This window comes from Chelonia mydas, chromosome 5 (genome assembly GCF_015237465.2).
Source record: "Chelonia mydas isolate rCheMyd1 chromosome 5, rCheMyd1.pri.v2, whole genome shotgun sequence".
In the NCBI taxonomy this organism is placed as follows: Eukaryota; Metazoa; Chordata; order Testudines; family Cheloniidae; genus Chelonia; species Chelonia mydas.
This window is the reverse complement of record NC_051245.2, coordinates 97297158-97324879: the sequence shown is the minus strand read 5'-3', so window position 1 is coordinate 97324879 and position 27722 is coordinate 97297158. Positions and strand designations below refer to the sequence as shown.

At 41.8% G+C, this 27722-nt stretch overlaps 2 protein-coding genes and 1 long non-coding RNA gene across 17 annotated transcripts in view; 2 read left to right on the top strand and 1 right to left on the bottom strand.

The window, feature by feature from the left end:
- TJP2 (tight junction protein 2) overlaps window positions 1-5833 on the top strand; it is a 90771-nt gene extending 84938 nt beyond the window's left edge. For 11 of the 15 annotated variants that reach the window (XM_043547671.1, XM_027827855.3, XM_043547679.1 and 8 more), the window contains 6 exons: window positions 128-228; window positions 658-870; window positions 1238-1348; window positions 2447-2782; window positions 3323-3408; window positions 4919-5833. In XM_043547671.1, the coding sequence (XP_043403606.1) occupies window positions 128-228; window positions 658-870; window positions 1238-1348; window positions 2447-2782; window positions 3323-3408; window positions 4919-5084 (1013 nt within the window). In that variant the 3' untranslated portion in view covers window positions 5085-5833. The remainder of the gene's footprint in view (window positions 1-127; window positions 229-657; window positions 871-1237; window positions 1349-2446; window positions 2783-3322; window positions 3409-4918) is intronic. The other 4 variants (XM_043547677.1, XM_043547678.1, XM_037901860.2 and 1 more) reach the window with 1 other exon arrangement.
- Window positions 123-27575, bottom strand: LOC122466078. Its single transcript, XR_006291307.1, has 3 exons — window positions 27467-27575; window positions 22213-22285; window positions 123-2176 (listed from the first exon to the last, which is right to left on the bottom strand). It is a non-coding gene; the product is annotated as an uncharacterized LOC122466078 (long non-coding RNA).
- Window positions 27203-27722, top strand: part of FAM189A2 (family with sequence similarity 189 member A2) — a 42904-nt gene continuing 42384 nt past the window's right edge. Inside the window, exon 1 of the mRNA XM_027827947.3 lies at window positions 27203-27722. Within this exon, the coding sequence (XP_027683748.2) occupies window positions 27378-27722 (345 nt within the window). The 5' untranslated portion in view covers window positions 27203-27377.

Genomic DNA, 27722 nt, shown 5'->3' with positions numbered 1-27722 from the left:
AAATGACCATATAATTTTCTTGCATTGCCCAAAAGATTGGATAAAGTAGGTGCACTGAGATTTTAGAATGAATAGAAAAAATATATGAAAACACTAATGCATATTTTTTTTTAAAAAATGACTACAGCTACCATCAATTTGAATTCAGCCAATGATAGCTGGTACGGCAGCCTCAAAGATGCAATTCAGCAACAGCAAGTTGAAGCAGTATGGGTATCGGAAGGAAAGGTATGTGGTCAAACAGCTTATACTGTACGTGCTAAATTGTTTTTCTGTTCTGGGAATAATTCCCCTTCAGAGTGGTCAGATGGCAACTCATCATCCTAAATACTAAACTCATGTGTGTATTGAAAAGTTATACTAATCTGAAATCTTTGCAGTGGATAACTAAGACAGAAAAATAGTACAGGATAAAAGTTTTTCTTTTTTTTTTTTTTTTAATAACTTGATCACGTTGCTCCTGTTATTAAAACCAAGGCATATAACTGCTGCTAGGGCATATATATTAATTTTTTATTGGAACTATTTTCACGTTCCTGGGAGATCTAGAATTCTTGCAGTTTCATGTTGTTCTGTTTCTTAGGTGTTGTATACAATAAATGTTACTGCAAACTAAAATGGGGCATGAAGTCAAATCTAATCCTTCCACTTTTATAGATGGAAGGAATGGATGATGACATGGAAGATCGCATGTCATACCTGACAGCTATGGGTGCTGACTACCTGAGCTGTGACAGCCGCTTGATCAGTGACTTGGAAGACACAGATGGAGAAGGAGGTGCATACACGGACAATGAGCTTGATGAGCCATCAGATGAACCAAGTGTTTCCTCTATTAGCCGGTCTTCTGAGCCTGTGCAGCATGAGGAGGTAAAATATTTGGACTGTTGGCAAGACAGTTGACTTCCTGAAAGTCATGTGTGTTGTAAAGTGGTAATAGAAAATGTCCCTTGTAATTGGTGCCCGAGAAAAGTATATGATTCCAGCTGCAGCATTATGCTAACTCTGGTACAGAATTATAAAGTCATATTAGTTCTAGCATAAAAATTAAGCTGCTTGCCTAACTCTCTAGTTTCATTGATAGTGTCATCTGGAGTGCAGATGTTAACTTTTACAGTGATAGTGGTCATGCCATTGCCAGTAATGTGACTACTGGTAATTGGCCCACAAGGCTAGGGTTAAAACAAGTCAAGAATTACTTGAATATTCTTGTGATTAACTTCTTATATTTTTGTAGAGTATAAGAAAACCCAGCCCAGAACCAAAAGGTCAAATGAGAAGGGCTGGTAGCAGAGAGATACTTAGAGATCCTAGCCCACCTCCAGCATTCAAGCCCGAGCCACCTAAGGTAATTTGTGGAAATCAATTTGAAGATAGAGTTCATCTTTCTAAAGAACCCACTTGGTGCTATACATCATGGGCTATGTTTCTTCTATTAGGGTAACCCACTGTCGGAAGCTAAAATGCAATTTGGGAGGAGGAAGGAAGGGGAATTGACAAAGAGGATTGTGAGCTGTCGGAAGAGCTTTGCAGCTAGTTGGGAAGGGAATTCTTGAGATTTAGAAGTGGTACCATGTGTTTCGTTAGAGGGTTTGGTGACTAGCTGGAAAACTACCCATTTCTCTCCTGATCTCTTCCCCAGGGGAATTCTGGCATTCTTGCTCCCTTACCAAGCCCAAAACAAAGATCCTCCTGAATGTCTCACCTGGGGAGAAGTTCAGACACACCTTAAATCATCCCTCCTTTGTAATTTTAATAAGCTCTCTGCTGGGAGCTGGTTCAAAATGGCAGCGGAATGGCAGGAAATCCTCTTGGCTTTTTTATTTTTACCTTTTAAGCGGTAGTGCCAAACTGTGCTCCAGTGTCACTTCAAGAAAGGTGTTGCAGCTATTAATGAAATCCTGTGTTCAACCCTCTGACTTTCTTCATGGACACCAGCATTGGTTTGCGTTGTGCAAAATACACCGACTAGACAGTTAAACGACCATCCTTTCAAATATGCCTTGGCAATAGAGGTTGGGCTGGGTAGCAGTACATGTAAATGAAATGATGATTGCAGGGAGAATAGGCATGTGTCCTGTGTAATAGTTTCAGCTTGGAAGAATATTCTCCTCCATATAATCCAGAAAAACCTCTTGCTGTTTCTTCCTGTTCTTTCTCTCTTCCTTCCAGAAATCTTTAAAGAATTAAATAGACTGGTCAGATTTTACTGCTCATTATAACATTGCATACAATGTAAGACTTAATGTGACTAATTGTGTCCCTATTCAAGTCAGTGACCAATATACCTATATACTTAAATACTCAGTGCTCTGATCCCTTATGAACAAAGATGGGCAATACAAAAATGCACAAGCAATATAACTAACTTCAGCATCTTTAGATTAATATTTTCATTTGAAGTTGCTGCTATGTGTAAACTTCAGTGTGTTCTTAATACCTACAGGGTAAACTACAAAACAAAGAGGATGTTTATGACTTTCCCAAGAACTATGAATCCAAACCAAATAGCTCTAGCATTGTCAGCAATGAGACTTCCGCCGTATTATCCAAGGCAGCAGCACCTCCTGTTTCTGTGAAACCTGCGTTTGGGCGTCCTATACTGAAGACATCTCAGCCAGCAGTTCCAGCTGCAGAGGAGGAGGAAAAGGCAGAGGAAGATGTAAATGGACAAGAGAGTGCTCCGAAATCGGTACTGGGGAAAGTTAAAATATTTGAGAAGATGGATCACAAGGCAAGGTTGCAAAGAATACAGGAGCTACAAGAGGCACAGAATGCCAGGGTAGGTAGTAACCTACTTTTTCAGTCTGTCCTGTATATTTGTTTAGATATAATAATACAAACACACATTCTGCGCTAAAAGCACCCTCAATGTTGAATTTAAAAAATCATTAAAAAGAAAAACAGTAGCACATTTCTCCCTCTCCTTCCAATCTACCATTATACTAATTAGCAGTCAGCATACACATTAGGAATCAAAATTGCCCTCAACATCACATTATTCCTATAAATATATATATAGTTTTATTTTGGGAAGGAGTAGGTATGGGGGTACGGATATAGAATATGTTCTACTAAGAGGTTTCCTATAGTAGCTACTATAGGTTAATGGCTTTGTTCTTTTTTTATTTCTGTTATTTTGGCAGTACAGTGTTTTACTTTTAAATTAAAAACTATCTCATTGTGGGAGTAGGAAATAAGACCAGTCATCCATTTGTATTTTAGTTCCTTTACAGAGGACCTGAGCTACATTGCTCAGTCTAAGATCTCCTGACTGTATAAACTGAAAGGCTTTTTTTTTTTCCTTCTGCTCTTTTTAAAGCTGGAAATGGCCCAGAAACACCCAGATATCTATGCTGTCCCAATCAAAACACAGAAGCCAGACCAGAACTGGCCCCAGCCCATGAGGTAAGACAGATCCATTTGAAAATACTCTTCTGGTCTGTATTTACTACACCAGCAAGAGCAACCTGATTATGTAGCTCTTACTCATGCAAGTAGTGCCATCAAGCCCTGACACTGCCAAATTTACAGAGTGTCAAAGATGAGAGGCTGTAGGGCTGACCTGCCTTGACAGTAGTCGCTTCTGTAAGATTTCCTTTCAGAATCTTTCCTTTATATCTTTTTCAGACTGGTCCATACTGCTGCGCTTGAATTACTCAGAGAGAATCACACAGATGTCATATATTACTAAGAGATTCATGGCGCCAATTCATTTTGTGTCTCATAATTAGATGTACGCACAGGATCACTTGTACTTCAACCCTTCAAAGTTGTCCCTTATGTGTCAGAGATTGTCTTGTTGTTGTGCTATACTAATCAATATTTGAAAGTGGTTTGACAACTTTCATGGCTTAGAGTGGGACTTCTTGGGGTATAAGGTAGTACTCAACGTCAGTAAGGGTGGTAAAGTCTGATTTTACACAGTCCATTATTATATGCATTTTATGGGTGAGGAAAATGGTGTTAAGTTACTTGCCCAATGGGAGACAGTGAGTCAGTACAGAGTCAGGAGAAGAACTATGGGGCTGATCTGAAGTTAATGGGAGTGTTTCCATTGAGTCCAGTGAGTTATGGGTTAGTTCCCAGATATCCAGTCTTGGTGCCTTAAACACTTTACTGTGCTTATTCACTAGTCTGACTTGGATAGTCGCCCAAGCAAAATCTTGCAACAAACAATTTGAAGGATCTGTTTTGATTTGGAAATCTTCTAGTTCTCTCGCCCTTCTCATTTGTATCTCTTTTGGAGATGGGGAAGGCCTAATGAGTTGTGAGGTTTTTTCTTTTCCTTTTTTTTTTTTTTTTTTTTTTTTTACAGTCAGCTCCTTTGGTGGATTAAAGTATAATCAAATTGGGAAGGCCCCAAAACAGTCACTGCAGCATTTCCTTGATGAATTTATTATTGCAAAGCTATAGGAATTATAAGCTTATGGCATCTTTGGTTGTGTTTTTAGGGAGGAGTAAAATATTTAGTTTAGCCAAATATGAAGATAAAAGAAACAAGCAACTGATAATTTAAAATGAGTATTCATAGGAAGTGTAATTAAATTGGGTAAATCAACACTATTAAACAGCATCGCTGCTTTATTCTAAGTCATTCAGGATCTTAAAATGCTTCCTCTTGCTAGTGCTCAGTATGATATCAGTAGAATGATAGCTGCTGAAAATCAGTGAAATCCCCCTCCTTTCCTATGTAGAAAATTATTAACATGTGCTGTGTAGTGCTGTTTATATTCTATATAAATAATTAGCTTTATAATCTATATAACTTTTTTCAAACCACTTAAAAACATAGCATATAATTGGCATGTCCTCATATCTTCGTGAACAGTTTGCAGTTGATTACAGGTTTGTGTTCTTCCACTTTTCAAAACAGAAATTGCTGACATCTTTACTCTCTTGTTTTTTGCTGTGCTAGTTCCAGACCTCCAGAGCCTCAGAAACCCCCTGCCAGGACTTACCTAGAAAATCGAGGAAGTTATGGCAGTGATGCAGAGGAGGAAGACTACCGTCGGCAGGTATCAGACCATTCCAAGCGCGGCTATTACGGACAGCCATCCAGATATAGGGACACAGAATTATAGACTCACTAGCACATACATCTGTAATACTGTTTTCAGACTCTTTTCCTTCAACAGCCAAAATAGAGCTCTGGTTAGTTATAAAGTTATATTTTTGTTGGAGGTCATAGGGTGCTCTACATGAACTTGGACATATCCACACACTGGAACTGGAGGACTTACTTTTTGAGACTATTTGTTTTGAGTATCTAAGAAAAGAAATCACTTTTGCCTGAATGTTGTTGCCTGTTTTATAAGGACCAATACCCATTCAAAAGCTTGTATTAATTCTTGGTATTTTCATAGTTTAATGTTCGTTAAAAAATTTAAACTTTTTTCCTCTCACTTAAAACTGCCTTTTTAGACTGTTCCGCTGTTATGAAAATGTGATCAAAGACATAACACTTAATAATGCAAGAGAACTAAATTCAAAAAAGAACTGTAAGTGCCTTTAACAAGAAGTGTCTTAGATTGTTCATATTGATACCTGATACTTGTGCAAAGCCATAATTTACTAAAGGGTGTTTTACTCTGTTGCCTAACTTTTGTATCCATTTCATGGCTATAATTTTCCCGGCATGTTATTTTTCTAAGCTAATAGATCAGTGTACTGCTTTTCATAAATATTGACTGCACAGGGGATAGGTGTGTACCTTTGTAGACTAGCTGGTATGAGGCCAGGAAGGGTTGAAATTGAGAAAATGATGTAGAAATTCAATTAATTATGTCTTTAAATTGATATGGACCACAAAATAATAAATGGATATATTCTAGACAGAAATCTCACCTATCTTTTTTATTTCAAGAAGTAAATATTTTGGTAACGCCTTGTACTTTTATTAACTATTGCATTTAAGGTGCTTGTTTGTTTTACGGCCTAGTCTTGCACTATTGAATTTAGGGGAGGTTTGCTCTTGATGTCATTGGAAGCAGATTTAGCCCCCATTGGGAGCCTCAGAACACTAAACAAAACCAATCTTCAACATGCTGAATCTGGAAAGAAGATACAGTGCTACAGTGAGACTTTAAATACGTAGCGCTTGAACCTTAGGGCATTTTATTTCTCTCTCTGCTCCACTGGAAAAAAAATGCTTAGAGGGATAATAGAGAAGTTTCTTGTTTTATAAAATTTTCACTTACCTATAGAAAATGGTCTAATTTAAAACACACCAAAATATAACTTCCATAGTGTTTTGTTAGGCATGGCATTTCACACAGTAGAATTTCACTGCTTTACTAAGGGAATAGATCAAAACAATCTTAGGTGGGTTGTGGAGGAGGGTTTACTATGTAGCTCAAAACTTGAAAGAAAAAAAAACCATTGCCAGTGGTGACTTAGTAAACTCTTCTGCATAATTAAATGCTTCCATTTAAAGATTTGAGCTGGTCTAGGCTTTTATAACAGTCATTGTACTTGAACACCTTGCATAACTATCAGTTCACTGGTTATAGTCCCTCATGTGATCTAATTTAGTTTAGTCCCCTTTTCATAGGCGGAGGAATCCCATTAGTGAAGTCATTCTGAGTCTGAAGTCAAAAGGCCTTGGTCCTTTGTTTTATACAGGCTGGGAGACCCCAAAAGTATGTGGCACCATATACATCCTCACACAACAACAGCCCAGCCCTGTTAGTACAGTGTTCTTTAAATTATTTATATATAATTTACAAAAAAATTACATTAAAAGAATGTTAAGGCTGCAAAGTCAAGCACTCAAAAGTTAGCATATGTCATATTTGTGGTTGCCTGTGTAACTTAATTCACCTCCCCCTTGTGTGTATGTATTATGAGACCACCTTTAATTACATGATTGCATACTATTTTTTCCACAGGACTCCTGCCTTAGTCAGTGCACATGGTGTATAGTGCTCACTGAATGAGTAGTTATTCAATATTTATTTTTATCCTAATCATTCAGTGTGTGGCTCCAGGCCTTGTATGACCCTACCATTTATTTACTTTAATATTGGATTCAATTTAGTTTTCATTGCCTCAGATTCAGTGTGCTGTGAATCTTGTATGGGTGACCAGTAACTGAGGTGTAGAAGCTGACCGAGGAGCACAGAAGGCCTTCATAGCTGAATAAGGGTCCATTAAGTCTTTTGGTGCCTAGAAAGATGAGGTAATTTGGTGTTTTGGTACCCAGGAGACATTTGAGGGTCACGTACCAAGCAGGGAATACATTTCCGCTTTCCCTCCCTCCTTTCATTTCAGCTTCGAAAAGAGATGACTGAGGGTGGGGGGATATGATAGAGGTCTATACAATCATGACTGGTATGGAGAAAGTAAATAAGGAAGTGTTGTTTACTCCTCATACCACAAGAACTAGGGGTCACCCAATGAAATTAATAGGCAGCAGATTTAAAACAAACAAAAGGAAGTACTACTTCACACAACACGCAGTCAACCTGTGGAACTCTTTGCCAGGGGATGTTGCAAAGGCCAAAACTATAACAGTTCAAAAAAAAAAAAAAAAACAACTAGATAAGTTCATGGAGGATGGGTCCATCAATGGCTATTAGCCAGGAGGGCCAGGGATGGTGTCCCTAGCTTCTGTTTGCCAGAAACTGGGAGTAGATGACAGGAGATGGATCACTCAGTTGCCTGTTCTGTTGATTCCCTCTGAAGCACCTAGCATTGGCCACTGTCAGAAGACAGGATACTGGGCTAGATGCACCATGGGTCTGACTGAATGTGGCTGTTCTTATGGAAGGGACAGAGATGGCAGAAAATTTGAGGTGTGGAGGATTATGGGATTTGAATTCGTTATTCTCCACCCCAGCAATTGGCTGCCCCACTGTACCGCCCACCTCAAGATCTGCCATTATATCCAGAAACAATGGGTAGTCAGATGAGCTTAACGTTTCGGCTAAAATGATAGCGGTAAAACATTTACTGTTGACTTTAAATTGTCGTCAGACTTTGGTCTTAACAATCCACTGAGATGAATGGAGCAGGTCAGATCTCTCGGAGCATTGTTTCAGGCGCTCTGCAGATTCAGTTTCTACTTTGATCCATCAGTTTCTGGTTGGTTTATGTTCTGAACATTTTTTTCTGTAACAATGAGGGATATAGACTTAATTTTTTTAATTACAGTTTCAGTTCAGGAGCAGAGTTATTCAGTAGGTTAAGCAGCACTGAATTTGGTCCACTAGTTTCAACGGAGGTGGAGTTGGTGTAACTGAGGTCAGAATTGACTCTGTTTTTAGTTAAAAGCTATTTAGTTCCAGGGTGTGAGATTCAGTGACATACCTCAGTGAGAGAATGTTAATGTAAGAGCTCAACTGTTTGTTGGCACAATGGGGCTCAACTACTGTATAGATGGAGAGCTTTTGCAAGAATTATGATAGATATTGTGAGCCTCAGTATATTGGATCATCTTTTGTTAAATACATAATTGCTATTTAATGTGCTTTTCTTTTACTCTAGCCAACATTTAAACTGGAAAATCCTAGCTGTTGCAAACGATGCACCACTTATCTCTATTGTTTTCAGGGTCCTGCTTATCTCAGCAGCTGCTTTAGACTCTTAGAAGGTTAGTGAAGTTAAGGGGGAGAGAAGTGTCAAATGATGACCTTGAAAAATCCTACAATGCCTTCAAAAAAACTGTTAGAAATTTTTTCCCCCACATTCCATTTGACTTTTTTTTTCACCTCCCTTTCCAGTTAGGCTATTGGATTGCTAGATTAGTAAAAATTATTAAATATTTTCTGATTCCACCTGTTCTGTACAAAGGCTTTTAACTGATTTTAATTTTTTTAATTGTTTACCTGAAACTTCTAATAAGTAACACATTTTGGCCTGAAAAGGTGAAGATTATGTGCTAAATTTGTGGGAATAATTAACAGAGAATGCATTAAGAGGAGTCTGAAGCAGAAACAGGAAGATACATGGAAACAGGTATTCCTTTCTTCAAACAAGAATTGCTATTGTTATGGCTCATATAGTTGCCCTGAATGCATAACTAGACTTTTTTGTATGCCATGCAACAGCAAAATGATTGAGGCATCTTAACTATGCCTTGATATTTTTGTGATATGGAGAAAAAACAGTGTTGATTTTACTTTAGCATAATCAAGAAGATAGCTCTCATATTGTCTGCAGGACACTACTCCAGCCAGATGATTCTTATCACAAACTGAGATATCTTTGGCAGTATGCAGGTAGATTAAGTAGTAATTCTCTTATTATTAACATGGAATGACTATAGTTCAGTTTGAAGATGGTGCTTTAATTCTAAACCCCAAATTTTAATTTATTTCTGAGTTACTCAGAAATTACCCTTAAGAGGTAGTTTCACATGCCTGATAAACATCCATTTTTAAAAAAGGGGAGGAGGGGAACATTTAACAATTTAACACAGTTTTTATAATGAGGCAACTGTACTCCAAGGAGTGCTCCAGTGGATTATGGCTGCTTCTAATAGGCAGCCAAGCGAGTCTGCTTCCTGCCTCGGCCCCCAGCTTCATGAGCTGGAGCCATGGGGTCCCTCTTAAGTCAGGATGTCCCAGGTTTCCTTGTAAAACTTACCTAGGTGAAACCCAGACAGGTTCAATTGCCAACTTTTAGCTGGGCGCTCAAACTTTGCAATCGTCCTTTTGATTCCCTGGTTGTCTCTGCTGCATCCACATTTTTTGGCCAGCAGCTATGTGCCACCTTCTGTTTGGCCAATCAGGCAGCTAATCCTTGTACTTAGCTCTCCCCCCACCAGCGGTGAGATCTCTCATAGAGGGGGTCAGGGAGGAGTCCAGGGCAGGGAGCACTGATAACTAAGCCAGGAGGGGAAGAAGAGAAGGGAGTAGGGTGAGAGTCACTTTATCACTTATACCACAACTTCTGAGCAGGGAGCACAGCCCAGTCTGTGTGAGAGGTTATTGGGAAGGCAGGAGGAGAACTGGGGGACTGGAAGCATGGATCAATGGGGGAGGGTATAGAGGAAGAAATGAAGGGCTGAGGTAGGGGAAATAGAGACTTAGGGGGAATTTGGGAAATTAAGGGCTGGTCTACACTACGGGGGCAGGGGATCAATCTAAGTTACACAACTTCAGCTATATGAATAACATAACTGAAGTCGACGTACTTAGATCTACTTACTGCGGTTTGTCAACGGGAGCCGCTCTCCCATCAATTTTCCCCTTGCACTTCTCATTGAGGTGGAGTACCCGAGTCAACGCTAGAGCCATCGGCGGTTGATTTATCACGTCTATACTAGACCCAATAAATCGATCCCCCAGCTGAATTGATCACTGCTAGTCGATCCGGTCGGTAGCGTACACAAGCCCTACCACACTGGGGAAGGAAAGAATTGATGAGAAAGGAACCACTGACTTGGAGAGGAGGGAGGGGAAAGGGGAGAAATGACAGAATGGCAGGGAGAGTTATAAATTTGTCTGGGGGTAATTGATGGATTTGGTTAGTGGGATGCCCAGTTTGGCCCTTGAAAATTTGCACTAAAATCATACATAAATGTATGCATTTTTCCAGGCTTTTAGTTGCACCATTGTAGGCAGATCTAATGACTTTGCAGACTTCCATAAAATGATTAATGGCTCAGGGTTTAAGGCTAAGCTATTTCAAGGGATGTCCTTGCTGATCATTTTGTCCAAGAGATAATCAATATCATCCTATTTAGGTAGAGAAGCACACTTAGCTCACTGCTTCGTTCAGGAGCAGTGGTAACAGAAAGAATTGAAGAAGAGTATAAAATGGCTGGAAACTGGAGCCTTCTGATTTCCTCACCAGGCCTTACATATGCGCCTACGACATCACTGCATGTTATGACAGACAATACATTTGTATGTTTTGTGCACAAGGTTATCTGTTTGACTTGCAAAATATTTATGTGCAAACTTGGACACCAGTGTTCCAAATTTAGCCCGCATAGTACAGATATAATTGAATGTTGTTTGCTCCATTTGCTAAAACAGCAGGGTTAAAGGACAAGTTAAGCACTCCTTGTTCAGGTGATATTCCCATTGTAGTCAATTATGAGTCTTATGAACTGAATAGGGCTGTAATCATAAAGTTGAATCCTGCAGATCAAGTAAAGGCTGAAGAAGGCCCTGAATGTTACAGAAGAGGTGCAGTCTATTACTAGATGCAGGGCCTTGCACAGCAAGGGTCTTTGGGGAAGAATGTATTCAAAATCTGCTAATTCACTAGGGAGAGGATTGTCTCCCAGACCATTTGGATTACTGTATATTTTGCTCAGTATAACAATGGACTCTGGAGGCCTCTGCTGTCTCAAAAGTATTAAAACATCTCAAAAAAATAGAGACGACTCTACTTTTCAGAATAGTAGAAAGTACATTTAAAAAGTTAGGTTTTGTTTTAATAATTAACCACACTTTCTGCAGATAGAACAAAGGTGTCCCACTTCTCTCCCTCCACCCCGCTTTTTTTTTTTTTTTTTTTTTTGGACTGCATATATCAATCCAAGTATGGAAAGTGAATTAATTAGCCTGGAAAACATTACTTGTACCGATGAAGACAAAAGTAAGCAGCTGAGACTGAGTGAAATTTATCAGATTAATAGTGGAAAAACTAAAACTAGATGCCCCAAAACAGCTGCATAATACTAGTGAGCCTTATTTAATTATATTTATTTGTTTGGCATAATGGAATCACATAATTATTTTAAAAAAAAAACAAACTTCAGTACAACTCACAGACACACTAACTGGAAGTGTTATTCTGTAATAACAAGACTGGATATGGTATTCAAGGCCCAATCGGCAAACCCTTACTACTGGGCCTAGCACTTACTGCTGTGAGTAACCCATTGAAATCAGTGAGACGATCCATTTTAGTAAGCACTGTGCCTGGTTGTCTTTGTAGTGTCAGATGCTAAGGTGATTAATGGTATAGATAAATATTGATACATATATAATAAATATCAAGGATCTGATGCAGAGCATTCCCAAATCTCAGCGAAGTCAAACACTACTCAAAAATAACTATGTTTGTAGGATTTTGAAATCAATGGGGGTTGTGTGACCTTGAAGGGTTACCCTTGATAAGAGCCTGTTTTTCTCCTAGCTATACTAGATGGTTGTGACACTAAGCAATTCTGTATTCACACCCTGCACACTGTTGGCATACTTTGTGCAAAATATGCCTTGTGAGGTATCAATGGAAAACTAATAACTCACTAATAATTAATTTTCTTCCATGATGTATGTATGTGGTGGGTATTAAGAGTTATGAATATGTTGGAATTATGACTAGCGTGTGTGTAAAGCGGGTATGTCCAGGTAATTGTTAAACAGGTCTGTCCTACACAAAGGAATCTGTGTTTACCTCAATTTACAAATTAGCAATAAACAGGACCATCAAGACAGCAAGGAGAAGAGATGGCAGGAAACTTAAAAGTTTGCATTTCAGCAAACACAAGGAGAAAGAGCATGGAGCTTCCTTCACCACCAGACTCCATGCCACCTTCCTGACAGCTTGAATAAACTTTACTTTGAAGGGTACCCTCAGAAGAATCCATTTCAAAGGTCTGCTGGTCTACTGCTCTGAACCTCAAGAGATAAGCAATGAATCAACTTATTGTATACAATATTACTATATTATAAGAGTGCATAGAGTTAGGACTTTTCTAAAAGCTTATGACCCACTAGTGATTGGTCTAATTGTGAAATGTATGTATAAACATTATATGAGGTAATATGGATACTTAATTATATTGTGTTTTAAAGTCTGTAGCCAAACAGAGAGGAACAGCTTTCCTCCCAGACAGGAGGGAAGCTAGCTATTGACCTGTCTGTTGTGGAAATTAAGCGTGGTGCAACCAAAACAATGGAAGCCCTATTTAAATACAAAGGGATGGGAAGACCAGCATGAGGCCATCCTGCCTCTTCAAACAAAGTCAATGAACTTTGCAAGATATAAGCAAAGACAGAAGCCATCTTTGGCACCCATCACTAGACAGACACAAGGGAACAGAGCTCTTGTAAGCTGAGAAAGATGGGTCCTTCAACCAAGGACGGGTCAAAGTCTCTGGAAACTGAAGGCAGGTGAGAAACCATTTTAAACAATGCCTGTACCGTGCTAGATTAAGTTTTAAATGCATGTTTTCACTTTAATTTGCTTGTAACCATTTCTAACTTTATTCCCTTTTCTTGGCATCACTTAGCCTATGTCCTAGTGGTAGTAAATGTGTTTTATTTTTACTATAAGCCAACTCAGAGCTGTGCTTAAATGAAAGGGTATATTTACCTGTTAAGTCAATAAGCTGTGATGTGCTTTTGTGTCTTTAGAGGAACAAACAGACTATATCACTTCTCCGAACTGCCCAGGAGGGGGCAGGACATTACAAAGCACATGGTTTCAGGGAAATTCAGGACTGGGAGTGTACTGGGGTCACCTTGCTCATTATAGCCAAAGCTAGTAGAAGCCTGAATGGGGGTGTAGACAGGCAGCTGGGGTCAGAACTGCTGTACCAGGGCTGTCTAGCACACAGATACTGTGTGACTTTTATGCTTGTTGACTGACTGTGAGCATCCCAGGCTGTGAGCTACAGCAGCAAAGCATTGCTAGGCAGCCAGGCTTGCAGGGCAAGTGGTAACATAATGCCTCACTGGTCTGGATTGTACTCCACACTGTCACAGCAGTGATGCAGCATTTTTCATCTTCAAAGGACTTTACAATCACTTAAAATGATCATCCTGAAGAGTCATACCTAGTATGAAAATTAATTCTTTTCTCTCTAGGGCATGCCCCTGAGCTCACAAGATCTCCCAGCTTTTTTTCTTTTACTTCCCTTTAAAGCTATTGAATTGCAATAATTATGGAAGTCTGGCTGTCACTCCCTCTAGAGTAGTGGTTCTCAACCTATTTACCATTGTGGGCCGCATATGCAGCTCTCTCTGTGTTATGTGGGCCACATCCACACAATATATATTAGGGGTAGGCAACCTATGACACGTGCCAAAGGCGGCACGCGAGCTGATTTTCAGTGGCACTCACACTGCCCGGGTCCTGGACACCGGTCTGGGGGGCTCTGCATTTTAATTTAATTTTAAATGAAGCTTTTTAAACATTTTAAAAACCTTATTTACTTTACATACAACAATAGTTTAGTTATATATTATAGACTTATAGAAAGAGACTTAAAAATGTTAAAATGTATTACTGGCACGCAAAACCTTAGAGTGAATAAATGAAGACTCAGCACACTACTTCTGAAAGGTTGCCGACCCCTTAGGATGTCACAGGGGTTGCAGCTGTTTGCTGTGGGCCACGGGTTGAGAACTACTGCTCTAGAGCCTGTACATGGTGCTCTGCAAATTGCCCAGGGAATCACTCTGGATGCTTATAAAACTACTTGAACGTAAAGTTGAATTCAGTGCAGTAAAACTATCTGTTTCAGTCTTATGCCCTAATCCTGAAACTGTCTTCATGCAAGTAGACCTCTGTGCCCATGCAGGATCATGACCGAACTACACACGGAAACACTTTATTAAACCAAAGTTCTGATTCCAAGAATGAAGGCCAAGATTAAGAACATAAGAATGGCCATCCTGGGTCAGACCAAAGGTCCATGTAGCCCAGTATCCTGTCTTCCGACAATGGCCAATGATCCAGCCTGTCACCCATTCCCAGCTTCTGGCAAATGGAGGCTAGGGACACCATCCCTGCCCATCCTGACTACTAGCTATTGATGGACCTACCCTCCATGAATTTATCTAGTTCTTTTTATGAACCCTGTTATGGTCTTGGCCTTCACAGCATCCTCTGGCAAGGAGTTCCATAGGTTGACTGTGCGTTGTGTGAAAAAAATACTTTGTTTGTTTTTAAACCTGCTGCCTATTAATTTCATCTGGTGACCCCTAGTTCTTGTGTTATGAGAAGGAGTAAATAACACTTCCTTATTTACTTTCTCCGCATCACTCAATTTTATAGACTTCTATCATATCCCCTCTTAGTAGTCTCTTTTCCAAGCTGAAAAGTCCCTGTCTTATTAATCTCTCCTCATAGGGAAGTCGTTCCATACCCCTAATAATTTTTGTTGCCCTTTTCTGAACTTTTTCCAATTCCAATATCTCTTTTTTGAGATGGGGTGACCACATCTGCACACCATATTCAAGATGTGGGCATGCCATGGATTTATATAAAGGCAGTATGATATTTTCTGTCTTATTATCTATCCCTTTCTTAATGATTCCCAACCTTCGGTTTGCTTTTTTGACTGTCGCTGCACATTGAGTGGATGTTTCAAGAGAACTGTCCACAATGACTCCAAGATCTCTTTCTTGAGTGGTAACAGCTAATTTAGACCCCATCATTTTATATGTATAGTTGGGATTATGTTTTCCAATGTGCATTACTTTGCATTTATCAACACTGAATTTCATCTGCCATTTTGTTGCCCAGTCATCCAGTTTTGTGAGATCCTTTTGTAGCTCTGCGCAGTCTGCTTGGGACTTAGCCCTGATCTACACGTGGAGGGGGGGAGGGTTTCGACCTAAGATACTCCGACTTCAGCTACGCAAATAGTGTAGCTGAAGTCAGCATATCTTAGGTCGACTTAACTGTCCATGAGGACGGCAGTGAGTCGACTGCTGCCGCTCCCCTGTCGACTCTGCTTCCGCCTCTCACGAGCTGGAGTTCCGGAGTCGACGGAAAGCGTGTTTGGGGATTGATTTATAGCGTCTAGACAAGATGCGATAAATCGATCCAGTGGGTCGTGAAGACCTGCCCTAGCTATCTTGAGTAGCCTTGTATCAGCTGCAAATTGACACCTCACTGTTTACCCATTTTTGCAGATCATTTAAGAATATGTTGAATAGGACTAGTCCCAGTACAAACTCCTGGGGGACACCACTATTTACCCCTCTCCATTCTGAAAACTGACCCTTTATTCCTACCCTTTGTTTCCTATCTTTTAACCAGTTACCAATCCATGAGAGGACCTTCCCTCTTATTCCATGACAGCTTACTTTGTTTCGAAGCCTTTTGTGAAGGACCTTGTCAAAGGCTTTCTGAAAATCTACGTAAAATCTTAAGATTTTCAAAAGTGACTAGTGATTCGGGGTACCTCATTTTTGGAGTTCCCAACTAGACACCTTAAAGAGCCCTGAATTTCAGTAGGTACTGAGCACCCACCCTCTGAAAATTAGGCCCCTTTAATGTCTCTCTCAGTGGGCACCCAAAAATGAAAGCACTCACATATGCTGTATCTTATTTAGTTTTGAGATGCAACATTTGAGATATGCCATCCCCGGGGCCTCCTGAGATCAGTCTTTTCTGCTATGGTATCTGACCTGAGTTTCCTTTGTGGACTCCATTTCTGGACTAAAGGAGAACAGAGATGCTCCAAAGGTGCACTGATTTCAGAGGGGCTACATGTAGGCACAGGGTTTTGCCCATCCAGAAAAACTTGCAAGATTGGGCTCTAAGATGATAGATGATTTGTCCAAACTCTCACAGCAGATCAGGGAGGGAAGTGAGATGTTTTGATTTCAAATCCTTTTTTTCAAGTCCCTAGACGCCACGTTTTTCCTATATATTACGTCAGTTGTCATTTAGTTTTCAATTTTTTAAAAAAAAAGGGAGGGAAAGTGTGCTTTTAGAAAAGCCTCAGATCAGGGCAGGGTCTCTCTGAAACTGTTCCATGCTTATATTTGATTTACATCAGGGATTGTAATGAAACAATGTTATAATTGTTAATGAAGTTTTGTATCTTAATTTTTTTATACAGACCCAAAGTTGTTCTTGCTTTAGAAATGTTTGATGTGTATGTTCTAATGTGGTGGTATGAAGGAATATATTTAATGGTTTACTTATTATGAGCATGATGCTTTATGTAAAATGTTATGCATTCTTTAATTGCATAGTAAGGGTGCCAGAATGTGGTCATGGTGAAATAAATCTGCTCTTGAAAGAGAGATTATATCAGCATGTAACTCTTAGTGTAGGCGTACCTTTTGTCTCAAGAAAACATAACCAATATCATGGCAGATTGACCTAACTCAGTTCTTTTTAAAAAGAAGTAAGATATACTGGTTTAAGTTGAACAAACTCTGTTTGTTCCAGGACTTACATTTGGCCATAATATTGGGTCTTCTCAACAAATCCTCCCCTAATTTCTCTGGAAAACAGAGGTTTTAAACTCACATTGAAGTTGGGGAAAAGTCTAGGAAAAAGTTGAGATTAAACAATGATTACTTCTATAAACTAAGAGTTAAGAAGAAATATTTTTAAGCAGAGTATTAAAAATGAGGAAATATTTGTAAAATGTATTAATGTTTACTGTCAACTAATGCCTTTATTTAGAGGTGAAAACTTCTTGTTCTTGTCCTTAATAATTAGCACAAACTTGTGCAGTTTTTTCTTTGCTTTGTAAATTGCGTATTTTCTTAACTGCAAATATTTCACTTCTCACTGTAAACATTCTTCACTTAGTTGGTGTTATTTCAGCAACTACATTGGCTAGAAACCTAGAACCAAAGATGTTATAACTCAAGTATCAAATGAAGAAAATAATAAACTGTTTGAATATGTTGTATATAACTTTAAGTAGGGAATTTGGGAGAGGGGGCATACTTATACATCTTACTCCACAAGACTTAGAAAGAGGCAAGATGTATCCTGAAGAATAGTTTAAAAGAAAAGCCTACCCTTTTTGAAAGACTAGATCAGTAAAATAAGCTTCTAAAGTACTATACTGTATCTAAAGATCCAAAGGATAGTGTGCTTAGACCATCTATTTATGGCACTTGCATAGCCCCATTACTGTAGTATCTGAGTACCTCCCAATCTTTTATTTATCCTCTCAACATTCTCTGTGGTAGGGAAATACAGTTATCCGCATTTTACAGATGGGGAACTGATGCACGGAAGGATGTGTACACTGCAAAGAAAAATCCATGGCACCTAGTCTCAGAGTCCAGGTCAATTGGCTTGGACTCAGGCTGTGGGGCTAAAAATAGCAGTGTAGACATTCCTGCTTGGTTTAGAACCCAGTCTCTGAAAACTGGTAAAGGGGGAGGGTCTTGGATCATGGGCAGGAATGTCTGTACTGCTATTTTTAGCCCTGCAGCCCGAGCCCTGCAAGCCCCAGTCAATTCACCTGGGCTCCGAGACTTGGTACCATAGGTTTTTCTTTGATGTGCAGACATACCCTAAGGAACCTGCCCAAGGTCACAGGAAGTCTGTGGTGGAGCTGGAAATTTAATCCAGGCTAGAACTCTAACCATTGGGCTAGAACTCTAACCAGGCTAGAACTTGGTGGTTGTTTGTTTGTTTTTTGGTGGTGGTAGGTAGGTATATTTATTCAAAATTGCTCATGGCTTGTGCAAATGAGTATAGAACTGAAATTATATTTTTAAAAAAAAATGAACTAAATAAGAGCTTTAAAGGTAAAACCTTAGTGGTTGCAAGAGCCATTTCTGGCTAGGACAGAAGGTCATACATTTCCTTTGTCAATAAATGTATTAATCCTTTTGCATAAGCAAAATCCTTTTTCTCCAATTCAGCAAAACATTTAAACATATGCTTTGCTAGGGCTAGCTTCACTAACTGAAGAAATAGTGAAACCAGACCATAAGACTTGCCAATGAGAAAGTGTAAGTTTGCATAGGCCCTTCCTCAGAGTCCTGTCAGTAGAGGCTGCTGAGGGGTGCACTACATCAGCACATCCTACCCACTTTTGCCTCCTCACCAGTAATGTTTATTTTGAAAGCAATGCTAATATGGTCTGTGTTAAAGGAGGAAGTTAGATATTTATACCCCTAAACTCCTTTCTCAGAAAGACCTTCTGCCCATCAGAGCATTTCTGCCAAGCAGAAACTGGTGCAGACCTGTGTGAATTTAGCCTGCCAGTTGTGCAGAAGCTCATTTGGAATAATATATATACCTTGCTGATTATGGCAGCTGTAAGTAATGCAACTGTCCCAGCATCTGATAATAAATTGAGTGTGGTAGTGGTTGGTGGGGGTGTTTTCTAAATTACACAAGTATGTCAAGCGAGGGACCTATCTTTATAGTTCTGTAATGTGACAGACTCACTTGTAATGCTGTATATATAAATAGCTAATGGTGCCATAAGGTTTGATAATCAACCCTGTGTCAGCAAGGCAACTTAACCTCCTGACTCATGTAGTCATTCCAGTTGTACACATTTTTTGCTTAGTTAACACTCACACAATAGCCTCACAACAAGGCAAGGCAGCATATAAATGTCTTCCTTCATTACCGATCAACACATTACACTGGAATGTGGGTATAGTGAGGTTTCCACTGTAAAGAAACCACTACCATCTCTTCTATTTTCCACTGCAAAAATGTATAGTCATATTCATCATTGTCTAGATATAGCCTCCATCATAAACAATGTAATTTTTCTTTTGATAATAATGTATTGTGGTCATCTGAAGAACACAGCAGTAAAATGCTTGTTTTCTGGAGGTAATTACTTGATAAATATTAGAACACAGGTTATACAGTGCAATATCTATCCCACCTGCAACTGAATCTCTTGGTTATTTTCCAAGTAGGGAGACAACACACTGACATTTCTAGGGTTTAGTGTTTGGGGTAGCAGAGAATTTGCTTCCATGATAAAAAAAACCTCTAGCAATCATTTCCTCATTTAGTGTAGGAGTTTTTAAATGTAAAGTACTAATGATGTGCAATTTAGTGCAGCCCAGTCAAAGCTTTGCACAAACTCCTCCCCACACCCACAATTATGATGTATAAAAATGGGATAAAAAGTAATCCTGAATATATTATGCCATTATATGTCTGGCTGTATTTAGATTATCATCTTCAGTTCTGGTCCCGTTTCAGAAAACATGTAGCAGAAATAAAACTGAACTAGAAATAGGTGACAAAAATGATTAAAGGGATAGAATGTCTTTCATACCATAAGAGACTGAAAACAGTGCATGTGCTTAGAGAGTTTGGACTGGAAATTGCTTGTTGGGGACCCTGCAGAATACTGCTCTCCTAGGCACTGAAAGCCCCACAATGGGTGGTGGGACTGGAGGAGCTGTGGTGGCTGGCACGCTGCTATTCTATTCACTCCCCCAAGACTCAGGCAGCGCTGGGAGTGTGATCACCCTGCAACCTCTCCCCAAAAATATGAACAAGCACGTTATCACATCACTACCACTATCCTCAGCAACAGAAGACAGGGACAGAGAAGACTTCAAAAGCCATAAAGGGGGAATAAGAAGAAAGATCCTCATTCCAAGCTGACTAAAGCTCCTGCCTAACTCTCCAATGGGACCAAAGATACCAAGTTGCCAATAATTACTCCAAAACGGCCGGGAGGAGAGGGGGAATAATCAAACTTTGTACCTTCTGTAGGCCAAGCTCACTGCACACACATCAAGGGCTTCTTGTGTGCCACCCTCCCTGATTCCTTCTATTTCAGGGACTCCCTCCAATATACCACCCCCCCATCCCCATGAAGGGGTCTGTTGCAAAATCTAGTGTTGGCATGTTTCAGAAATCAGGGCTCCTTTACTCAGAATTACTGGTCCTCTGCCCTCCATTTACCTCTGTCTGGAGTAGCATCCAGCCCAGCTAGGCCAGGAGGACAGTGGCTATGTATTTACTGTTACTTCTTCCCTATCCCACCTCACAACAAAGGCACTTTGATACCACAGTGATGAAAACTGGATGGACGGATGGCAGTGGTTTAATATGCAACTAAAATCTTGCCTGTGTTAGACATATCTAAAGTTTTTAAACTAGGAATTCAAACACTGGTCTTGAACAAATGAAATCACTGGAGAAACCACAGAGTGGGCAGGTAAAGCCATTTTAAATCCAGTACATTATGATCTTTACATGCTGCTGTTAATTGACTTTGTTGGAACATTTACATGTTTATTTTGCCTACCTACTTTCAGATGAACCCAGTTTCAACTGCAGTCATTCTACCTCTTGAAATGAATCTCAGTTAAATAGTCACCTGACCTCTCTAGGGCTCCTAGGTGCTGGATACCTTTAGAAATGGAGATAAAACCAAAACAGCCAAGCAGAACCACTCTTTTGACCTTGGGAATGGAGTCCATATCACTTAAAAGGTTTGCATCGGTTTATAATTGCTGGTTTTTGCTTTTACTCTTTGCTCTATACCTGGTTTTCCCGCTCTGTCCCTCGATAAAATGCCCAGTAGAAACAAAATATTTTTGCAATGCTGCCAACAACTTCTGTTCCCTGCTATATTCCTGTGCAAGCATTCTGTCTCTTTCTTTAATTAAAAACAAAAAACCACAGGGGTGAGGAGGGAAAAGAGATTCAGCTATTCAAACTTTAGCGAGATTTCTTGAGACATTTTCTCCTTTCACTTGCACTGATGAAAATCTGGAGTAACTCAATTGACTTCAGGGGAGTTTCTCCAGATTTACATTCATCAGAGAACAGAATTTGGCCCAGGCTTGTAGGTCAAAAGCAGGAGGTGATAGTTGATGATGGCAATAACATTTCAAGAGAAGAAAAAAAAAGACTGGTGGCTGGGTCTGTAATGTCATACCATAACTACTTGAGCAGCACAGAGGCCTACAACTGTATATGGAGGGCATGGATGGGGCAGCAGCAGGGAATGTGACTTACCCTTCTAAACAGCTCTTTAAAAATAGTTTAAGAGGGTTGATTTTAACACCCTGCCTACCCTACAAAACAACAGTTATGGCAAAGTGTGTTATAGCATAGCTTACTCATTGACACCAGGGTTTAAACATGGTTACAAACTGTTGAGGCGGGGGGTGGGGGGGGCGGTGTTATAACCCGTGTAGACAGAACTATTTTATAAAATTGTTTGACCACAAACATGTTACACAACTTTGTTCAAACATATTTTTGTAATATTGATGGGGCCTTAAAAGGCCCCAAGTAAAAAGAAAAGGAACAGGGGCAGGACACTTGAATTTTAAAAGACCAGTTAGAATTATCTAATCAGAAAGCAGAGGATGGGGAAGCAATTCCTACCGAAGGTGATGTGGGGAAGACATAGGTGACTCCATCCTGAAAGGAAACTTTCAGGGTCTTCCACAATTCTTAAGGTTTTCTCCTCCATAGCTTTTGTTTAATTTTATTCATAAGTTTTGGAGAATACTGAATATTTATGACTCAAAATTTCAGTAGATCAGTAAAAATAGTGGGGAAAAAAATCAACCAGTGATTCTGCCACTAACTCACCATTGACAGCAGAGAAGCTAATCCAGAATTCTACTGCATGGGAGGGCTGGTGTAGCTTTTAGCCTGCCAGCATCTGTTAGGGTGATAATTATGATTGCAGTGAATTAGTAGCAGTGAGTTTCTCTCGCTCCTTCCATTAGGGTCAGTGTTCAGTCCTTCCAAAATTGACACGAAGTGGAAAGAAGCAGAACGAAAAAGATATTAAATAAACACACTTCTGTCATGAGTCAGCAGAAGTCTATTGTGAGAGAGCCTCCAACAATGCAGCAGTTAATCAATGAATGTTACAGCAGAAAAGTTCAGTGTGAACCTAAGCCATGTGGAATAAAAACAGAGATGAAAGAAATGGTGCTGCTTTTGCAAACTTAAAAAATTCCATCTGTTCACTGGCAGCAATTATTTTATGGGCAACAATGTATTTTTCACCCTGGGTACAATCTTTAAGTTATTTTACTTGCCATTTTCCTTAGATTGTCCACCAATGTAAAAAATTTTTCCCCACTTAGCATTCCCCCCTCCTTTTACCCTCCACAGCCATAAGTACTCTCACACACATACCTTCTGCACTTGGTTTTTAAATTGTTGCTCAGATCTACTTGGTAATTAAGGATTTGTTATTAGATGAAGAATTTGTATTGTACATTAGCACTTATGCAGTAGATAACACTTTCAAAGTATTGTACAAACACTGGGCTAGATCCCCAATGGGTGTGAATCAGCACAGCTCCATGAGGTTCTACTGAGGATCTAGCTTCTTAACTAATCAATCCACCTGACACCCTGTAAGAGAGGTAAGTGATTGTTATCATTCTATAGATGGGGAAACAAAGAAAGGTGAAGCTGTTCATACAAGTCGTCAGTAGCAGAGCTGGAACTGGAACTTTGAATCTACTGATTCCCACTCCTCTGCTTTACCTCAAGACCACACTGCCTCAACAGTAAAATAACCTGAATCTTAGTCACTGCATAACAGCAGTAAAATATGAAATATTTCATGTACCAAAAAACCCTCAGACAGGTAGGCAGGAATTTTATATCTCTTAAGTATCCTGAAAAATAACCACAGAAGAGCATGACAGGTTGTCCCATTAGAAATAAAAGCAGCAAGATTAGCATGGCACTTCTAACGTTAGCTCTTCTAGTGCCTGCTGCTAGTCATTAGAAAGTGTTACCAGAATTTGACATCTATCGTTGATGATAAGAACAAAGAAACTGCTGTACTAGATCAGACTCATGGTCCATCTAGTCCAGTAACATGTCTTCAAGAGGCCTGCACTAGAGGCTTCAGAGGAAGGTGCAAGAAACCTCACAATAGGTAGATGTGCGATAATCTGCTCTACTAGTTAGAGGTTGGCTTAAACCCTGAATCTTGCAGACAAGGTCTTACTGTCGAAGAGACAACTCAAGCACCAAGATGTAACAGAAGCGACAGCAGTAGGGTTGAACTGCCTGACTTAAGGGCCAGGATTTTAAAAATGGGCACCTAAATGTAGTCTCCTAATTCTGTATTTAGGAATCTAAATAAGATGCTTGACTTTCAAAAGTGCTGAATACCCAGTAGTTTCCCATTGTTAATTTTGCTCAACACTTTTGAAAACTAGGCCACTTATTTAGGTGTGTAAATATGGACAAAGGAAAGTAATATTAGGCACCCATTTTAAAAATAAAAAAGCTTATCCAAGTCATGAAAATGATGAATCAAAGGTCTTGTTCACTCTTTGTATATTTGTAAAGGCACTTAGATGTCACAAGGATGACCGTGGTATATCTAGAGAGATTAGACAGCATAATTCTGAAGAGTTTGGATTGCAAATGTAATCCCAAGCAAAAATCACTTTGTGTTAGTTATCCATTCATCTGCTCTTCCATGAGGTGCCATATTGTTGAACTAAAATGGAGAATGTAGCTGTAAAGATAAACTTAGGCAGCTAGCTTCCTCTCCCAAAGATGGTGGGGAGACAGAGAGAAAGGCTGCTCAGACGATTCTCAGGGAGATGGGTATGTAATAGCTTTGGGCCTAGAAACTGAGGTGGAATTGTTGTGTTTGGGTTTGGATGAGCTGCAGTGGTTGATGTTTTGTGTGTGTATGGAGAAGTAAACGTTGCGTTAGACCAAAAAGTAATTTTCTGTTTTAACCTATATTTTGATTATATAGACTGTTGTAATTATGCCACTATGGCCCTGTTATATTTGGTATGGTTTTGTGTGTGATAGTGCCCACATAATCCATGGCATAAAGATTAACCTAGCCAGACCCCACTGCAGTAAGGTTATAATGTACTCTTTTCAAGAAGTGCTAGGGGATCTTTAATTTCCAGCTGGACAACCCACAGAAAGAGGCAGAAAAGGCTCTCATCCAAAGGGCACCACCTCTAATGCTGCAGCTCCTCCCCTCTTTGCTGCTACTACATTGCAGTGTCAGCATCAGGTCTGCATCAAAGTCCTAACTGAGTGTTGAACCTACAATTTTATTCTGCAAAGGGATAAGGGCTGCCAAAAGAACCAATGACACCTTTGTAGTGGTATGTTTTTCTATCTAGCTAACAGCTATATTTTTTATTACTGAGATTATCTAGTTTTCTAAATCATGTTCAGACATGCCCAACATGTTCAAATTGTAGTGACTGAACTGGAAAAGCAGCACACAGGCCTAAACCTACTCTTATCCCACATTTCAACAAGCTGAACAGAAGAACAAACATAGTATGAGCAGTGGCACACTGAAGCTACGACACACAAAGGAGATACTGAAGGTATTTCACTTGAAAGATAAATTTCCCTACCCTGATCCTTATTCAGGCAGCATTACATAGTATGTGTACACACACACACACACCCTCTGCCAAACCTCCTCCTCCTCCTCTTGGGAAGAAAGCCAACAATGCGAAATGCAATCCAGTTGCTTCCCCCATCCCTCCTCCCAAGGGGAGTTATTTTAAAACTTCAAGCTCACAGTGTAACACTGACCAAAGGGGGGGGGGGGGGGGGGAAGAGCAAGGGCCTGTGGGGTTTAACACAGAGAAACAAGGAGGAAAAAAAATAGTAGAGAAGAAATAATGTTGGACAACAAAAGGGAAAGGCTAATGCTAACCAGTCATCAGTGTCACTAAACCACTCTGCTTCTGTGCAGTGGGAGGAGGAATGGTTAGGGAAGGGGTTGCAAGCAGTAGCAGTAAATGGGTTAGTTTGAGAGGAAGCAGACAGTATAGGTTGAACCTCTCTAATCCAACACTCCCTGGTCTGGCAACATCCGTGCCGACTCCATGGGTGCTTCGGGGCTGTAGCACCCACAGGGAAAAATTAGTGGGTGCCAAGCTCTCCCCCTGTCACCCTCCCCCCATGCCTCTCGTGCGCCAGTGGCTCGAGGACCTGGGGCCAACGGCTGGGAACCCAGGTGAGTGGCTAGCGGCTGGGACCAGCATTGGAGCCCCCAGGCGGGGGGCCAGCGACCTTGCACCAGGGAGGCACGCTGGGTGCAAAGCCTGGGGGTGCTGCAGCACCCCCCCTACCCCTACTTCCCTCACCTATGGAGACCCGCTGGCACTCTGCACTGACCTCCCATGGTTCGGCAAATTCTCTGGTTCAGCACTGGTCAGGTCCCGAGGGTGCCGGACTAGAGAGGTTCAACCTGTAGTAGAAGGTGAGGGGCAGGCTAGAGATGGGGTTGGCTGCAATGGCAGCAGAGTGATTGGAGAACAGGGTAAGGAAGGACTTGGCACCAGCACCTGAACATGGTTTGGTACACCATTAAAGAGGAGTTTGGTGGTCAGGCGGGGTTTGGCAGTGACAGCGGAGTGCTTTCTTTGGCAGAGTGTTTGGCATGGCAGAGTGGACAGGGACAGGTTAAGCACTGGCAGCAGGGAATAGTTTGGGCGTGGGATCTAGGGAGAGATTTGACACTAGGAGGAGAGTGGTTAAGCCTGAGGTGTGGGCTGGCATAGGCATGGGGGGGGGGGCTAGAAAAGTGGTTTGAGAGAGATTAAGGGGGTGGCCTGGCACAGAAGGCTAGCCTAGGAGGTTTAAGGGTGGGGGAGGGGGGTTAGCATGGAAAGTTCAAGGGGGTGGCACAGAACGGGTACCACAGAGGGATTAAGGGGGGTTAGCACAGGGATTAAGGAGGTTTTGGAGAGTGGCTCAGTGAGTGGCAGGGAGTTAAAGGGGCATTTGGGGGGTAGTCCAGGACAGGTAAGGGGACGGTATGGGGAGTAAGGCTAGCCCAGGGTGGTTAAGGGGGCATTTGGGGCTACCCCGAGAGGGTTAAGGGGGCGGCAGGTGGGAGGGTTAAGATGGTGTTTGGGGGCTAGTCCAGGATGGTTAAGGGGGTGGTGGAGAGGGGTTAAGTGGGTGTTTGGGGGCTAGCCCATGGTGGTTAAGGGGATGGTGAGGGATAAGGAGGTGTTTGGGGGCTAGCCCAGGTTGATGGTGACAGAAGGGTGAAGGGGGCATTTGGGGGCTAGCCTGGGAGGGATAAGGGGGCAGTGGGTGGGAAGGTTAAGGGGGTGTTTGGGGGCCAGCCCTGGGTGGCTAAGGGAGTGGCGGAGGGGGGTTAAGGTGGCATTTGGGGCCTAGCCCGGGAGGGTTAAGGGGGGAGTGTAGGGCCTAGCCCACAGTGGTTAAGGCGGCAGGGGGGTATTAAGGGGGTGTTTGGGGGCCAGCCAGGGCGATTAAGGGGATGTTTGGGAGCCAGTCCAGCACAGTTAAAGGGGCAGTTGGGGGCTAGCCTGGGAGGGCTAAGAAGAGGGCAGTGTGGGGGCTAGCCCAGGGTGGAGTTTGGGAGCCCGTCCAAGATAGTTAAAGGGGCGGGGGGGGGGTATTAAGGGGGCGTTTGGGGACTCGCCCAGGAGGATTAAAGGGGAAGTGTGGGGGGCCAGCCCTGGGCCGTTAAGGGGGGAGGGGGGGTATTAACGGGGCGGGGGAGCCAGCCTGGGGGGGTTAAGAGGGCAGTGGGGGGGGGCAGCCCGGGGCGGTTGGGGGGGCAGCCCGGGGCGGTTAAGCGGGCGGCCCAGGGGAGCCTGGGCACTGGCGGCAGCAGCAGCGCGCCGTGGGGAAGGGCTTGGCAGCGGCAGCAGGGAGGCAGCTCGCGGTGCCTGCCCCCGCGCCGCCCGCCGCCGGCGGAGCGCCCACACTCCGCTCCTGCCCTCGGAGCGGCGCAGCCGCCGCCCCCCATGTCGCTGCCTGTGGTGCTGCCGGGCTCCTGCTGCCCCATGGCCGGGCTCTCCGCGGCGCTTCAGGCAGCGGCTCCCGGCCCCCTCACCTCTGCGGCCCCGCCGCTGCAGCCTCTCCGGCGTTTCCAGCACTATCGGCCTCCCCCGGCGGCGCTCTCCCCTCTGGCCGCCCGCCGGGCCGCCGCAGGCGGGGCCCCCGGGCTGCTGCCGGCCAGACCGCTGCTGTCCCTGGGGCTGCTGCAGCTCATCCTGGGCTGCTGCATGGTGGCGCTGAGCTTCGGGGCGCTGTCCCTCAGCGGCTCCCCGCAGGTGAAGAACTCCTGCCCCTTCTGGGCTGGCTCCTCG